The 12,571-nt window shown below is 41.7% G+C and overlaps 1 protein-coding gene across 1 annotated transcript; it reads left to right on the forward strand.

The window, feature by feature from the left end:
• Nucleotides 1-1,132: 1,132 nt before the first annotated feature.
• On the forward strand, nt 1,133-12,287 carry NMS (neuromedin S). Its single transcript, XM_070456938.1, has 10 exons — nt 1,133-1,283; nt 3,670-3,725; nt 4,020-4,058; nt 6,006-6,029; nt 6,127-6,180; nt 8,155-8,229; nt 9,891-9,926; nt 10,520-10,561; nt 11,643-11,677; nt 12,185-12,287. The coding sequence occupies exons 1-10, from the start codon at nt 1,148-1,150 to the stop codon at nt 12,285-12,287; spliced, it is 600 nt and encodes a 199-aa protein (XP_070313039.1). The 5' UTR covers nt 1,133-1,147.
• The last annotated feature ends 284 nt before the right edge of the window (nt 12,288-12,571 follow it).

Below are 12,571 nucleotides of genomic sequence, written 5' to 3' on the forward strand. Positions count from 1 at the left end.
CTGTATTTCTCATTGGATCAAAAAAGTAGGCAAAATATTATGGCTATATATAATTCCACTTTGTTATGAATTAGAAATTTTTTGACAAAATATCACATTTTAAGTCATAAATAAATAGTTCATGCTGAGCAGCTTCCACCAAAACTTACTCTCTTAATCCTTAAAAGCAAAAATTAAAGACAAGCATGGTGAAAAAAATCCTAAAGCTGTTTTATATCTGCCATGTATGTTACACTTTCACAAGCTTGCTGACTTCATTTTTCTTCTATCTCATATCCAATCTCAAGGAGGCTCTTTTTAGAAAAAAATAACACATCAACTAAAATCCCACCCTTGAGTCCAAATCCCTGGTTTGCATCCTTGATGGCTTGGTGATCTTGGCAAGTTCCTTAATCTTTCCCAGCCTCAATTTCTCCATTCATAAAATTAGGAAAGAAACACATTCCTTATGGGTTTCCTGCAAGATTGCATAAAATAACCTATATGGTATCCTAAATGAAAGCTTAGTAGATGAAGTAATTTTGCTATTATTATTATTAAACACTGTCATAATTTCTTTAATACTGATTTAATTTGAAATACTTTACTTGTTCATAGAAATGAATCTGGAGAAACCTTAAGAAGTCTAATTTCCAACCATACTTAATTTTTGAAAAACCCTAATTGAACTTCTGAGTTAGTTGTAAAGTTATATCCAGGACTCCAAATTTTGTTCTCAGATACAGCAAAGACTATAAAGCATCCTTTGTTAATGGTGGAAAATAAACAGCTTCTTACAAAATAAGACTTCATCATTCAAGAGTTTATAGATCTATGCCCAGTGCTTTGATTTTAAAAAGAGAGAAAAAGCCTTTTTTTTGAGTCAGAAATGTTTCTCAAACCACTATAGGATAGCAATTATGACTCTCCACTTTTTATTTTTATTGCTGGTTTGAAAAGATGACTCTACAATGCCTACATACACCAGGAAGATATTATTCTACAAATAAGGGCCCAGCATGACATTTACAAGAAAGCCAGTCCTCCTGCGTAAAGCTGATTGGTGCTCAGCCCATGTGCTCCAGGGCATTGCAAATAAAGTTACCTTCTCCACCCAGCTGTTCAGACGCATGGTGAAGGGTTGTCTGTGCCGGTGGAATTTCAGGAAATGCTCAGCTCCTGTCCTGGCAGAACACATCTGTGGCCAGCAAAGAGAATCTGGACTTTGAAGATGAAATGTCTTGCCCAGTTCCCATCCATCTTGGCCATCTATTTCTTCTGCCTGCTACAAATTCCTTCCTCAGGTAAGGGGACCCCTTCCAGGAGACCCCAGCTGGTCTGAGCTCTGAGGAAGACTGGGACAGACCTTGATCCTTCAAGGCACTTCTGGAAGGAGTCTAGCTTGATCTCCTCACCCACCCTCTAGAAATGGCTTCCATCAGAGAGGAGGGACAAAGCTGGATGCCACAGCCTTTTACCTGAGGAGGTTACTTTCCCATGTGGAACTGCCTTTAAACAGCTGCTGCCCTGGGGCTGGCCCCAGGATGTGCCACTGAAACTGTGAGGAATATGAGTCAGGGGGCAACTCCAACGTGTTAGTCATATGTGGTCTTAGAATTCTGAAGACATGAGAGCAGAGATGGTAATACTGAACTTACAGTCCCAAAGACTGAAGATTGAGGGCCAGTTGGAGAGGAGCAGTGTAGAAGTGAACGCAGGAAAAAGGAATCTTTTCATAGTCTTTCCTCTGGATTGGACGGGGTTGTTGGGAGGGGTGGTGGTGGGGAAGTGGGGTGGGGGCAGCGTCCAAGAAGCTCCCGTCTGCCAAGTCTTGGGCGCTGTCCGAGGTGCTGACGGGACTAGGGTGGTCACGTCAGCAACTGGGAATCAGAGCTTTTGTAGGGAACGAGGGTTAGGCATGGGGTTCGTAGTCAAAATTTCTTACCCATCTCCTCTTAACTCGCTATATGATACAGGAAGTGGAAGGAGGAGGTGGAAGCTCATGTTGGAAACACAGTTATTTCAAAATTTTAGGTTTTCCCATTAGAATTTTGGTTTAAGGAGCAGAATATCTTTGAAAATATATTCGACCAGAAAATACATTTCAAATAGCATATTTGTTATTCTGTGTTCTGCGGTGTAATCACAAAGGCTGGGCGTTGCAAGGAACCATGGAATTTATCTAGTTTAGCCTCTCAGAAGAGCAGGGATCACTTCTATGTTTCCCTATTTGATTACTTTCAGTGACACTCAGCTCACTACCAGACAAAGTCAGCCAGTATCTGTCTCCCCTGGTTTTCAAAAGCATCTTATTAATATTACAATGTCTTATTACCTTTTATTTATCTGCTTACATATTTATATCCACCTCCCTCTTTTTATAATTTAATTTTCTGTTCCCTGAGTATGGGGTCCTTATGATCTTTATCATTGTAATGTTAACACAGAAACTCTTAATAAATCCTTAGAGGATTGTTTTGAATTACTTTGCATTTTTTAATACCTCCAGTCATCAAAAACTTTTTTACATCAAGCTGCAATATGATCACATGTAATTTCTAACCATTAGTCTTGGTTCTGCCCTTTGGGGATAAACAGAATAAGACTAATATTTCTTATGACAGTTCTCAAAATAGTTGAAGGCAGTTAACACACACTTCATAATTTTTCTCTTGGTGAAAGAAACCTATGCTCAGTTCCATCAGCTCACCACATATTCTATCATTTCAGGTAGGACTATAACCTTTCAAGGTTGGGACAGTATTATTTGCATACAGTATTATTTCCTTAGCTTACAGCAAGACTGCAGAGAGCAAAATATCACTTAATATTAAAAAAAAATACTACTCTTGAACCAGATATTCCCTGCCTCAGATTTTAAAAATCTGAATTGAGCATCTCATATTTATCCCATTTAATTTCATCTTGTTGGTTTTGATCTATCCTTCAGCTGATTCTTTCAGTTGCAGTATTAACTATTTTTTCAAGTGTTGTGTTGTATGCAAATGAGATGAAGAGTTCATTTAGGTCAGATAAAAATTGACAGGCAGAAGGTTCGGGTACATGCCGGTAGCAACTTTCCCCATAATCCTACCCCTGAAGTGTCTGATGAGGCAGAGAGACAAATGGCCATATTTATTTAAAGTTCCAAGACTAACTCTGTTGCACACACTTATTTTTTTAAAATAATGACTACATTTTATTAATATAACTAGGAGAAAAATAAAATATGAAGTAGAAGTGTTTTGTAGAAGTAGATACAAGGTTTTGAGGAGGTTGCTTTTTAAATTAATTTTTATTGTAGTATAGCTGATTTACATTGTTGTGTTAGTTTCTGCTGTATAGAAAAGTGAATCGGCTGTATGTATATCTCCTCTTATTGACACCATTTCTTGATATCCTGTCCTTACACATTCCATCTAAATACAAATTGAGCTATTACGTAGGTGTTTTTTTCTCTTCTTTCCTGACTTGCTAACTCTTGGTAAATATGAAAAACTGTGCAATTTTAAGTTAATTTTGGCACAAGCCTGAGATTTGCTAGTGGTAGGTAGAAGTGTGTTTCTTTGTCAGTCCTTTTAACAACATCATATTAATAGAATCACTGTATGTTTTTCATGGTAAAGATTGAAAAGTTGGTGCTACTACCTCTTTTTTCCTAATGGAGGTTTTTATGATTTCTCACAATAGGATTTTCTCGACCTTTAGCTGATGCTTCAGATGGCCTGGATATTGTGAAGTTTGAGGTACACCATTGTTCAGTAATGTGAGATTTTTATTTAGTCTTAATCTTGAAAATATCATGTGAACAATGTTCACTGAAAACTGTCTTCAGATCAGATTCTTGGCTGCAGCAGAAACTCTCTGTTGTCATTTTCATGGCCACGTCTAAGTTAACTTGGGGGTTGTGTTGAAATTCATGGCCACTGTGTGAGAAGATAATGCAACGTTCATAAAGGAAACAATTTTAGAATTTAATTTTGATTCTATTGATTAAGGAATTTGTACTTATCTTTGAATCATTTTCCTCATTTTTTTAGCGGATGGCATATTGGGCAAGTCTTTCTAGACAACCTAAGGTAAAAAAAAATTTGATGTATGTAAGATAATTCTTGTATTTATAACAGTGCACCTGTTTATGCTGTAATCAATATCTGTAAATAAGCACTCTTTTGCAACCTACAGAATTCTGTGTGTATGCATTGTGTGTATAAAAGTATGGTTTTGGGAAATAACAAGTGAATCTCCTAAATAGAAATGACCATAAAATATTGGTAGTTCATCAGCATTCTTACAATTATCATAGTCACATGTACATATCATATACATAATCACATGCTGGGCTGTGCTCAGTTGTGTCCAACTTTGAGACCCCATGGACTCTAGCCCACCAGGCTCCTCTGTTCATGGGATTCTCCAGGCAAGAATACTGGAGTGGGTTGCCATGCCCTCCTCCAGGGGATCATCCCAACCCAGGGATCAAACCCTGGTCTTCCACATTGCAGGCAGATCCTTTACCATCTGAGCCGCCAGGGAAGCCCAAGAATACTGGAATGGGTAGCCTATCCCTTCTACTGGGGATCTTCTTGACCCAGGAATTGAACCAGAGTCTCCTGCATTGCAGGTGGATTCTTCACCAGCTGAGCTACCTGGGAAGCCCACATAATCACATATATACATATAATTGCATACTATGTGGGGATATAGTACTGTTCCAAATGGACAGAATTACTTGCTTTCATGGAACTTATATTCTAATTGGGGAATTAGTCTACAAGATAGATAACTAAAATTTTAAAAAACTTTTTTTTCCTCTAAAAACAAAAGAATAAAGCAGGAAAGTGCATATGAGCTAGAGGGTTGGCGTTCATCACCTAGAAAATCATCTTCACATTTTTTTAAACTTGGAAAGTAATGGTATAAAGTTGATAAAGATGGTAACAAAAATATTGTTTACTTGATATGTGTCCAGAACATGCACACACACACACACACATACACACAGATACACCACACATACACACACATACACCACACATACACAACATACACACACTTCTATGAACAGAAGCTCACAAGAGACCAGGAGTTGTAAAAGTAGTAATACTTTCGGCTGATTTAGAAATGGTGATGGTAAGGAAGTAGAGAGTTAATGTCCACTGAGCCTCTGCTGTTCATAGTTCAGGTTCGTTTTTGTGTGTGTGTCCATAGGCATGTGTGTACGTGTACATGCATAGCACAGAGAGAAAGAGAGAATTATGTAAGTATCGGTTACTGAAGAAACTCTCTACAGTTTGTAGGAAGATCTACTCACAGCAACAAAATCGAAGTGTTCCTAATGACTTTCATTTCTGTCTTGATTGAAGTTTGAGCTGATTCAACAATGTTTATAAATAAGATGAGATCAGTCAGTATTATAAATGAGATGAGACCAATAGTAACCAGATATTTGCAAGATCATTCACAGTACATCTTTGAGTAGGATTTGCTGCCAGTACAGCTTTTCCTGGGCTGTCATTCATGCAGACAGAACAGAACAAAGTGATGCTCTAACAGGGATTTAGAAATTAAAAGCTGGGTTTTCTGAAAAAACAGTGAAGATTCATGCAGAGAGATTTTAGGGGGAGAAATTGGGCTATATGAAACAACCCTTAAAAAACTGAATTCTAGCATATGCCCAGGAGTAAATTAAAAGTTGCAACCATGATTTTATCCCTCCTCTTAGTCAGATGGTTATCTGGGAACTGATTAGGGTATTGCTTCAATGCATTATAGAGTATGTTTTCCCCTGAAGATCGAGAGGGTAAAATAAGATTAAGTTTTAAAGTAATGTTATTGCTGGCAAATTTCCTTTTTGCAAGATTCCACATCAACTACAGCTGTATTGAGGTGGTAAAATCAGTTCCTTTTAGATTGCCAATTTATTTCATAATATTCAGGTAAGTCAAGAAGGTACCTGCTGTAATGTCTACTGGAAACCTACCCTAGTAAAATTCTATGTGACATCCTCACTATTCTCTTTTCAGGATAATCAAGACATATACAAAAGGGTGAGTACTACCAGCCCAGTAACAAAGTATGCAATTACTACACTTTCAGCAAGTGACACTTAGAATTAAAATCAATCTTTCTTTCCCTCTTATTTAGTTTTTATTTCACTACTCCAGAACTCAGGAGCCAACGCATCCGGTTAAAACAGGGGTCGGTATTTTATCATAATCATCTTTTTGTAGAAGTCACTTTCCTCTGCCTGCCTTTGTCCCTTCTCATTTAATATAGGCAGATAGGGACTTCCCTGGTGGTCTTGTGGTTAAGACTTCACCTATCAATGTAGGGGGTGCAGGTTCGATCCCTGGTCAGGGAACTATGATCCCACATGCCTTGGGGCCAAAAAACCCAAAACACAAAAGAGAAGCAATATTGTAACAAATTCAATAAAGACTTTAAAAAATGGTTCACATCAAAAAAATCTTTAAAATATGCAGATAAATAGAAAAACAGGGGACTTACAAACACTCTTGGTGTTTTTTTATGAGGACTACAAGGATCATCTCTCTCTCTTTTTGGGGAAGGGGCCAGGGAGGTTGAGAGATCTGAAAAGCTAGAGAACACATTACAGAAAAGGAAAAATTAGTGAGAAATCACTTTTTATTATGCACTTAAAAAGAGGGACGAGAAGAGCAGCCTGGTAAAGACTGAACTCTATTTACATTGCTCATTATTACCTTTTGTTTTTAAATTTTGGAAAACTATTTCATTAAATGTAAAGTGCCGTATTCCCAACAGTGATCCATGAGTGTATTTTGTCACTGTCACAGTGTAATATGTGCTGTGGGAATTAAAAACATCATCTCTAATTTTCTTATTAGAAATTGAGTTATCCTCAGGGAGAGATTGTTGAATTTCTACAGGGTATGATTTGGAGAATATTGGGAAGATCACAGAATAGAATTTTTACTAGAATTTCAATCCAGTCACAGTGATTGAAATTATACTATTAGAAAGTTGCTTATTTATTTAATCAAGACTTTCCAAGTCTTCAGGAAGATCCTTAAAAACAAGCACACAAACAAACATAGAAATATCAAGCAAAATGTTCTTTTTTCCTTAGAGGCAAAGACTCAAGAATAGTATAGGTTTGGTCATGGGGATCAGGTAAGGAGGGGATATGGTCAAGTCAGGCCATGGGCACTGCAAGTGGAGCGATGTCAGTAATAGAAGGGGGCTTCCCTGGCAGTCCAGTGGTTAACACTTTGCATTCCAATGCAGGGGGTGCAAGTTCAATCCCTGGTTGAGGAGCTAAGATCCCGCATGCCTCACAGCCAAAAAACCAAAACATAAAACAGGAGCAATATTGTAACAAATTCAATAAGGACTTTAAAAGTGGTTCACATCAAAAAATCTTTAAAACAATAAAAATGGGAGGGAATAGATAAATCCCATGCCTATGATGCAAGTTAGCTTTTGTTGTTGTTGTTCAGGCACTAAGTCGTGTCTGACTCTTCTCTTTTGTGACCCCATGGACTGTGGTTCACCAGGCTCCTCTGTCCATGGGACTTCCCAAGCAAGAACACTGGAATGGGTTGCCATTTCCTTCTTCAGGGGATCTTCCCAACCCAGGGGTCAAACCCATGTCTCCTGCATTGGCAGGTGGATTATTTACCACTGCACCACCAGGGAAACAAAAATTAAGTTTTACTCTGAGCCAAAATAACTGGGGAGAATTCACAGGACTAGATAAGGTAGGGTGTGTATGAGTGTGTGCTGGGCAGTCACAGATGAGGCATTCAGGGAAATAAAATAGTTGGGTGGTGGTGATGAATGGCACCTTTTAGCTTGTCCCTTAGAGGAGGAGATCACACCTGGAGTGCCAGAGAGGATCTTCACAGAGATGCTTCTGTGAGATGAAGTACTCCACAATGGGACAAATGCTTGGGGTTAATGCAGATACAAGTCTGATTTCCCCTAAGGGAAAATTTTTAAGTGCTGTGTTGGAATGAAATGTGTGAGCCAGGCAAGTGATTCTTTATTGATATCATAAAACTTCAGGCTTAGGTTTGGAAATGGATTTTACTCTGAAAATTAAACCCATTTGTAAGAGGGTGAGCAGACAGGATTGCGCATAGCCCTGGGCTCCGTCCTGGCACTATCTGACCCTCACTGCTTCTTTGCCAGTTTCCCCCCGTGCACCCTCTAATGCGTCTGGCAGCCAAGCTTGCTGATCCAAGGATGAAGACATTTTGGCGGCGCGTATGTACTTTTTCCTTCCACCACACTGTTAATGCCGCTAAAAGTCCACTTCACCGTGGTAAATGCCTTTTGTTGCCTTGGGTGGTGCTCACTAGCATTTTCTCCTTGTACAAGCTTCACACGGTGGCTGCAGGGCTGGGGTGGGGGAGGGGCTGTGGTCCAGCTTCATGATCATCCTCTCCTCATCCGTGCTCTTCATCCTTTTCCATTTTAGTTTTTGTGCCTTTTTCTTTCACTTTCCCTGCCCCTTCTTATTCCTTCTCATGACATGGACACCTGCCCTGGTCATATACACTGCTTCCCATTGTCCCACCTGCTCCTTTATTCTTATCTCTTTGTTTCTTTTGTTTTTTAAAATATTTTTATTTATATTTGGCTGCTCTGGGTCTTGGCTGCAACATCAGAGTTTTGTTTCTTAAAAAAATCTGATACTAACACAATGTTGTAAATCAACTATGTACTAATATGAAACAAAAATTAAATTTTAAAAATGAATCATTTTGATTAAATTTTTTTAAGTTTAGCTATGACTGGTTCCAATAATGGGCTTCCCAGGTGGCACTAGTGGTAAAGAACCCACCTGCCAGTGCAGAAGACGCAAGAGACATGGGTTTGATCCCTATGTTGGGAAGATCCCTGAAGAAGGAAATGGCAACCCACTCCAGTATTTTTCCCTGGAGAATCCCACGGGCAGAGGAACCTGGTGGGCTATAGTCCATAGGCCTCAAAGAGTCAGACATGACTGAAGCAACTTAGCATTGCATTGCAGTTTCAGTAATAGCTGAACCTGTTGAAAAGGTCCATCAAAGTTTTGTTGCATGGGAGCAAAACAAAGAAACACAATTTTTGGACAGTGTGAATCCAAGTAAGATGACCAAATCTTTGCAATTGGCCCAGGACATTCTTAGGTTTCGCTCTGAAAATGCCAAGACCCCAGAAAATTGCTCACTTCCTGAGAAGCCAATTGGTCACCCTGAGGCCATCACAATCTATCTGCTCAGATGCTGACAGCAGGCTTCCAGCTTGAGTCAGCCTCCACTAATGGGCCAGATTTACTGGCAAAGATGAGCTGAAGAAACTGAAATGGTTTATCCTTGGAAAATATGCCTATGCCAGGAGTCAATATCAAGTGGAGGCTGTTTTAACAGGCAAGTTTAACATTGTCCTAGACCTTAAGGCACCCACTCCAGTACTTTTGCCTGGAAAATCCCATGGGCAGAGGAGCCTGGTGGGCTGCAGTCCATGGGGTTGCGAAGAGTCGGACACGACTGAGCAACTTCACTTTCACTTTACACTTTCATGCATTGGAAAAGGAAATGGCAGCCCACTCCAGTGTTCTTGCCTGGAGAATCCCAGGGACAGCGGAGCCTGGTGGGCTGCCGTCTATGGGGTCGCACAGAGTCAGATACGACTGAAGTGACTTAGCAGCAGCAGCAGCAGCAGACCTTAAGGCAACACCATCAAGAAAACATCCTCACCTTCCAGAATAAGAAACTGTAATTGTCTCCAAGGTTAGCTGTCTCCTTGAATGACTTTTTTGCATCTGACTTCTGGTTATCTTTGAATGGAACCAGGGAGGGGCCAGGTCACAGCACCACTGCAAGTCAGGGAACAGGGGGTGAGTTTCCTATTAAATGAACCTGATCCTCATTCCTTTGCAGGATTCCAGGGCCACTGCAGCGGATTTTACCAAAAAGGTAGGTAAACCTTATGGCGAACGCCACCCCCAAAAAGAAAGATCTGCATCTCCTAGAGATGGGGAAATGTTTGCAGGCTCTTTGAACCACTTCTGCAAAGAACTGGCCTCACACTATGCTCTGGAATTCTCTGAGGCTGAGCATCTAATTTGGGGTTTCCCTGGGCTTGTCCTGGAGCAGAAAGGAACCAAGGAACTACGCCCCAGGGAGGACTATTTCATGTCAGTTCTTACAGATGAGTCGCGTGGGGCCACCTACTCCTGGAGATTTGTGTTCTGGCTCAGGGGCCCACAGGCCATTGTGCAAATCTGGGGAGGGATGCTGTAGGTGGTATGAACCCCATGTGTCAATACCTGTGCTTCTTCAAGTTGACCATGAACCATAAGAAACTGGGACCTTGTTAAAATTCAAATGGCTGGGCCCCAACCCCAGAGAATCAGTGGGCACCTGAGGTTTTGCATTTCTAACAAGTTCCCAGGTGTCATTGGTATTTTGTGTCTGGGGACCACACTTTGAAAACTACTTCCATAGACATCTTTGAAAGACCTTTGGCACAGCCTGATTGGGTAACGGTTTGTGTTTTTATCTTGCAGGATTACACTGCCACCTTGGGAAGACCATTTTTCCTTTTCAGGGTAAAGCATGTTTCCTCTTTTCTTTTTTTCACCCTGATTCCATTCTACCTCCCCAATTATGAAGTTATTACTGAATGAGCCTGGCCAGGGCCCCATGGGGAACTGGTGAATCACTGAGGGAACTTTCTCACCCTTAGGGTGTGAGTCATCACTTGGAAAGGCAAAGGTCCAGCAGGACACAGGCTGAGGACACCAGGGCTCTGGGAGGAGCTCAGGGCTGGGAGGCAGGAGCTATGTTGATGGACAGATGTGGGGACCAACCACAGTTGGAGTCCATTTTCCCTAGCATGAAGGTCCAGAAAACTTGGCCCTCTCCTGGGAATAGGAGTCTACTGGTCCTTCTCCCGATGGGACTTGAAGCCTCTTGCAAAAGTCGCATATGGTCTTTTAGTTCTTGATCTACCACTCACTAGCTGTTTCACCCCTTAGATCTTCAGTGTTTGCATCAGAAAAACGTGTGAGTCAGACTAAGCGTATGCCCCTCCATCTTCATTCTGTGGTCACTGATGCTAAGAGATGCTCTGCAAAGATCAAATACGGTCAAAAACACTGCACCTGACACTCCAATGTTTACAGAGCACACTTCCATGTCTTCAGGAAACAAGCTCTTTAATGTGGCTCAGTCACACATTTCCAAACTTACTTAACCACAGAAATTCTTCCCACCTCCACAACACCCCAGTTATACCGTTTAAACCTGCATGCCCTATTGGTGGTTGTTCTCTGGAAAGTACTTGCAGAAACAGTTGGTCTGGGTCTCCATGATGTCTTTAGGATGAGAAATCTTGTGATGAATGGTTTGGGGATGGTCCTGCCGTATAAACAGAGGCTAAGGGATGGAGTGGTGGGCTGGGGGACAGTGTCAGGGCTGAAGGAGCAGCAGGGGTCCTGGGGCACTCTCCAGAGGACCCACAGACCCACTCCCAAGCTGAGCCCACAAGGAAGCTGCTAACATCCCAGTTAGGAGAACAGAAACTTAGGGTAGTAGAGAAAGAATCTGGAACCAAGAATCAGATTCCAGGCAGTTTGCTCTCAGCACTATAAGCAACTCCATTTTTTTTTTTGTCTTGTTTTGTTTCAGCCAAGGAATGGAAGAAACCTTGACTTTGACACCTCGTAGGATTGTCCAAGGTCAGCCTCTCTGCAGCTCTTCTCCAAATAAATGTTTTATGTCAGACACGGGGGAGTGAGAGGCAGCTGGAGAGGTGATCCAAAAAGTGGGGACCACATGGAACCCCTAAGGACCTCTGCTCCCTCCCTTTTATGCTCTCAGCATCACAGAGACCCCACTGCAGCCTGGCATTGTCCTAAATAAGGCAGTCTTTGCAGGTGCGCTGTCTCCAGCAGCAGCTGTGAGGAGACAGAAGCTTTCGTGACTTCTCACTGGGCCCTTGTGACGAGGCAAATCCACGTATCTCGCATGCTTGGTGGGGAGGAGTTTTCTATAGTGGGAGCATGTCCGACTACAGCCCGGCCAGAGTATTCCCTCCATTCAATTATGCTCAGAGACCCCGAGGTGAAATCTTGGGAGAGTTCTCAGCTTCTGGCCTGTGATGGTGTTGGGGGAGTCTGCATGTGGGCAGCTCCGGACCTTCTCTGTCTCTTGTAATGATGTGGTTCCAGGAACACGAGACTGCTGTCCTTCAGAGGTGCCCCAGCCTCCCTCCTGGAGCACAACCTGGACCGGCCAGCAGTGACCGAGGCCCTGGCAGGCCAAAGTGTCTGAGAGCTCCATGCAAATGCTGGGGCGCATGCTACCCTGGCCACACAGGGGAAGCTGGTCCCTGAGGCCATCCCCCTCACACTGACCTAATGGCCTGGTCAGTTACAGCAATATCACATCTCATGAGTCCTGATTGTGGGCATTTACGCCATGACAAGATGAGGCGTTTTTAAATGTTATGTAATAAAATGTCCCTCTGCTTTGTCTCCATTCTGATAATGATTCCATCTGACCTGTACATTTTTCCTTTTTCTTTTCAGAATTCAATGGCAAAGGGGGTCTGGATC

This window comes from Odocoileus virginianus, chromosome 2 (genome assembly GCF_023699985.2).
Source record: "Odocoileus virginianus isolate 20LAN1187 ecotype Illinois chromosome 2, Ovbor_1.2, whole genome shotgun sequence".
NCBI lineage: Eukaryota > Metazoa > Chordata > Mammalia > Artiodactyla > Cervidae > Odocoileus > Odocoileus virginianus.